At 44.4% G+C, this 4,716-nt stretch overlaps 1 protein-coding gene across 1 annotated transcript; it reads right to left on the reverse strand.

Annotated features, from left to right (window-relative positions):
- Positions 1-1,535: 1,535 nt before the first annotated feature.
- On the reverse strand, positions 1,536-4,021 carry LOC119269491 (DNA-3-methyladenine glycosylase-like). The gene is made up of 5 exons (XM_037551335.1): positions 3,452-4,021; positions 2,776-2,833; positions 2,574-2,657; positions 2,317-2,458; positions 1,536-2,127 (listed from the first exon to the last, which is right to left on the reverse strand). Exons 1-5 carry the CDS (start codon positions 3,933-3,935, stop codon positions 1,837-1,839), a joined length of 1,059 nt encoding a protein of 352 aa, XP_037407232.1. The 5' UTR covers positions 3,936-4,021; the 3' UTR covers positions 1,536-1,836.
- Between the last annotated feature and the right edge of the window lie 695 nt (positions 4,022-4,716).

Genomic DNA, 4,716 nt, shown 5'->3' on the forward strand with positions numbered 1-4,716 from the left:
CGGCGAGGAGCGGCGATGGAGACGGCGGGGGCAGCCCGTGCTAGTTTTTTTTTCTTTTTTTGTAAAATATGTTTAAATTTGAATGAACTCGTCGATGTTTGCGTTAAATTTGAGCCGTGTTTGCGCCTTATTTGACTTTTTCAAAAAAACGTGGGCGCCGCGACTGGGGGGCATCACGCCCCCAGTGCACGGTTTAGTGCTGGTGCGCCCCCAGGGGGCGATTTTTAGCCCCTCCTGGGGGGCCAACGGCTGGAGATGCTCTAATGTGTGAGTAGTTTACCATTGGACTACAGGTTTGTAGCAGGAGTGTTGTAGCATTTTCTCTCCCATGCTTCAATAGAAAGATCACACAAGCTGCATAACATGATTGTGATCTGAATGATGTAATTTTGGCAGTTGTCTTTTGTTGTGTGATGAATTATTACTTTATGATCAGATTATATATCATGCTTTATTTATAATCGATGTATATTCCTCTCCAATTTGGTCTAATCATAAGTTCGTTTAGAAGAAAATTTAGTGGGAGTGGTGTGCATTATATGTGGTAAATCTTTATACGTGGAGTATTTTGGTCATAGCAAGAGAAAACATATCTTGTAATTGTATTTGCGTCGGTAAGGATAAAAGGAAAGTTGACGTTATCCCAACGAGGAGCTAGGGTGTGGGGAATATTATTACCAACATTATGTCAACTTACTTAACGCAATGCTTTATTTGTTACTTAATACTCCCCATTACCGATGAGTTGAAGCTCCACGATGCCACAACTACCCCCTCCGCAACCTACTATGAATGGTAGCCATTCCATACAACCCCTCCAACCAAACACAACACAAAACCATTCCGTTTATAATGTTCTCTCTGAACCAAATGCTAGGACGGAACCATTCCATTCCACGGTCAAATAGTTCCATTACATTCTATTTGGTTCTTAAACTAAACATGCCTAAGATCTCAAACAAGCTTTCACAAAAGCATTATCTTTGTTATCACCAAAGGACGAGGAGAGATAAACGTTTGTCATTGCACTATGTGCTTATCTTGTTATTTGTAAATATGACACTAATACGCTATCAATGCTCATGGTTGGTAAGAATCCCTTTATTTGTATATATGAGACTTGTAATGCACCATCATCTCTTGCGATTCAGATGGACCATTCTAGACATTTGCTGAAGTCAAGAAATGATCAAGCGATGGTGAGGCGAGATGAAGGACTTCTGAAGCGGCGATAATGCGCCAAAGCACATGCGAATGAATGGAATGAAAATGAAGGGGGAGGGAGGGGTGGGAAGGAATATATCCCTTGTATTCTTGCAAGGAGATGGTGGCTAGAAAGATACGATGACCGTCGAGAAGGAAAAAAGTGGGAGAGAGAGTTGGTATTTTTTTCGTTATCTGAATGGAATCGCATACCCTCATGTCGACACATTTATTAGAATTTTTTTTATCAATGTGTTTATATACATTTTTTGTTATTAGATGGCAGCACGGGCATTCAACTAGTTACATATAAAATCATGGACAATTTGTTCGACGCTGGATTTGTGGGCTCCTTAATCATACATGGCCTTACTTAGGCCCAAACAAAAAGGAGATAATCTTAACTTGTTCAAAAAAAAAACTTAACCATAGCAACTTACATACCAGTCACACTACCACAAGTAGGGGAAAAACATAACTTAGTAGTCTACCACACATAATTTACAACCCATACATTACTAATCAAAAAACAAATAAATAAAGGATACGCAGCTCTTGCGTATTTTAGGGGAAAAAGGTTATTGTGAAGCAAACGCTGTAATGTCAAAGTTCGAGACTGGAGTGCTTGGGCGTCTACGTGGCGACATTTGTGATACCCCAAGACCGCTCAGCAAGGCGGACACACTCAGAGAACCGAAAGCAGCCGACGAGGTGATCGATGACCATGCCAGAGGCTTGCATGAAGGAGTAGACTATGACAGGACCAACGAGCCGGAACCCCCGCCGGATTAGGTCCTTGCTCATCCCTTCTGACTTGGGTGTTCGGAGCGGGATGTACTTGTGGTGCTTGTATTTACCTACCATAGGCCGGTGGTTCATGTGCCCCCAGATGTACCCGCTGAAAGACCCAAACTCCTTCGCCACCTGCACATGCATACAATGGTCATAAGTTTTTATCCAATGCTTCACGGCTAAATTTGTTCAGTTCATATTGACACATCCATGGCATCTGCATGCATTCTTCCCTCATTTCATTGCAAACTTTTCCTGTCCTTGTAATATCTTTGTTAGAAGAATTTCGCCAGAAATAAGCAGAAATCTTAGTGCACTCGCCTTTCTTATGCACTTAGCGTTCTCGACGATGCACCGCACCCTGCACTCCGCTAGCTTGAGCTCCTTATTGGCGCTGATCACGGCGATGTCATCCTCGTTCATCTTCGCCACCACATTGGGGTCGAAGCCCACAAATGCTTCCCTGAAATCGTCAAATTTGCCACAGTTTTGTTAACCCATTCATGATTCACAGGGAAAGTGACAAGTGCTGCATATGTACTGAGAAACCCAAATGTTCGGAAAGACGCTGCACCTACATGTACATGTCCCTCCTCTTGAGTATCTCTGTCCAGTTGTGGTCTATGAGCATCCCTGACAGGGTGAGCAGCTCAAACAGGCGGCTGGAAATTACAACAGAATATATTTGTAAACGGAATGATTCTTTTTTTTCGATTTTTCAAGATGAGCTTTTGCATGCGACAGGCAAAAAAAGAGAGAAGAAATGTGGCAGAGTCGTACTCGTCGCTGTAGACTGGAACGCCCCAGGATTCGTCGTGGAACTGGATATACGCCTCATCTGCAAGGTGGATTTGAGGCAAGTGATCAGTTTGCTGATCTAAATTTTGTCCTTCGTTTAGTCAAAAGAATAAAACATATATTGTCCTTTTTGTTTTTAGCTGGTTGATTTTAGTTTGCTCAGCAGACGAGAGGGGACTGGAGAGGAGTCCCTTTCTGGTGAGCTTATCAACTGAACTTTGTTTTCAAGGCAACAGCAAGCCAGGGCTCAGGACATATATTAGCTTGGTCAAATCAAGAGTTTCATCAGTAAGTGATGTGGACTTCACCATCCCTTGAAGGAAAAGGCAGACCCCATTTGCTGTCCAAACTTCTTTTCTTCTTGATTTGATCTACCTTATTGTACTAGTAAGTTTTTTTGACAGGGTTATTGTACATATAAGTTGGTGCAAAGCTAATTAACTAATTGTACTTTTCGCCATTGACTTTTCATTCTCTGCTCCCCCTTACAAGAAACCGTTGTTCTTGCACGTAAAAAATATATTCTTTTGACTATGGTTTCTTGGAGTCTTCCATAGTCGAAAAAATATATATATGCATGAAAACAAATATTAGCAGTATACTTTCTTGGCAGGGAAAAATATTACTGGCAAGTAATTAAGCATTTCTCAATCCTCACCACTGTTCTTGGTGATCCAGCTGCATCTGTGCAGGCCCCCGGGCTCACTGCAATCAAAATCCTCCTCCTCCTCCGCATCACGGCCGCTCACCTTGTCGTCGTCGTCGTCGCAGTCGTCTCCCCTCCTCTTCTCCAGGGACACGAGCACGTCGCCCCACGGGCTGAAAGTGCCGCCGTAGATGAGCGGCACCTTGGGCTCCCAGCTGCTGGAGTTGGAGCTGCTCAGCGACGAGTCGCTCGAGTTCTGCGACAGCGACAGCGACGACAGGGAGAGGCCGGAGCCGCTCCGCCGGACGCCGCCGCCCAGCCCCGGCGGGCACACAAGCATCCGCTGCAGGTACTTGCTCGCGTGGCTCATCGCCTGCAGCTGCAGCTTCCTGTCTATGCTGCCGTTCTTCCTGGCCGAGCCGTGGCGGCTGCGGCTCGGGCTCTTCTCGAAAGCATGCGTCTGCCTGCTGCTGTGGTGCGCCGTGGTGCTCAGCATTGTGAGAGTTGTAGTCAGGAATAATGGCGGCTAGATGGAAGCTAATGTTCTTTGTCTGGAGGCAAGATGGGTTTTGAAATGTGAGTGGGGGGTGGGGGGTCTATTATAAGGCGAATATCCGGCAGCCAAGTCGTGGAAGTGTTTGAGGTGCCGTGTCCTTAGATAGTTTGGTGGGATATGAGCTTCAATGGTAGCTGCATGAAAGCTTCATCTGAATCTTATTCAAATGTAATGGCTCCTGGCTTTGGCATTTTATTGAGTCGAAAGTGTTAGTGGTTTGAGATTGGGGATGCATGATATGTTTCCCGAGCCAACTAACCACGTACAAGTAAAATAGCTAATTTCACTTTACACTTTTTTTTAAAATAAGTCCAAAGGCTTTGCCATTTTCATTGATTAAGGCGAATGCTTACATATAAGACGCAGTGCAGCAAAAGAAAAAAGGGCCTACTCTTGCAACATTATAACACTTAAATGCTTGGCTCCCACCAAACACCAAAGACATGCCTTCTTTTTTATTTTTGCGACCACAAGGGAGATCGAGGCTACAGTGTGGCAAAAAATAATAATCATATTTTGCTCTTTCCAAATTTCCCATGAGACAAGCATCATAAAAAAGGCAATGACCTTCTGGTTATAACCTCCACGATTCACCGCCTTGAGCTACCAAGCTTTAACAGTCTTCATGCCGCTAAGCCATTGGCAAGGAGTCGTGGATGCCTAGCCAAGTGCAAATCTCGTTCCAAATCCTGTTAGTGAGCCTACATTGGAATAGGAGGTG

Source organism: Triticum dicoccoides, chromosome 3A (assembly GCF_002162155.2).
Source record: "Triticum dicoccoides isolate Atlit2015 ecotype Zavitan chromosome 3A, WEW_v2.0, whole genome shotgun sequence".
Taxonomy (NCBI): Eukaryota; Viridiplantae; Streptophyta; class Magnoliopsida; order Poales; family Poaceae; genus Triticum; species Triticum dicoccoides.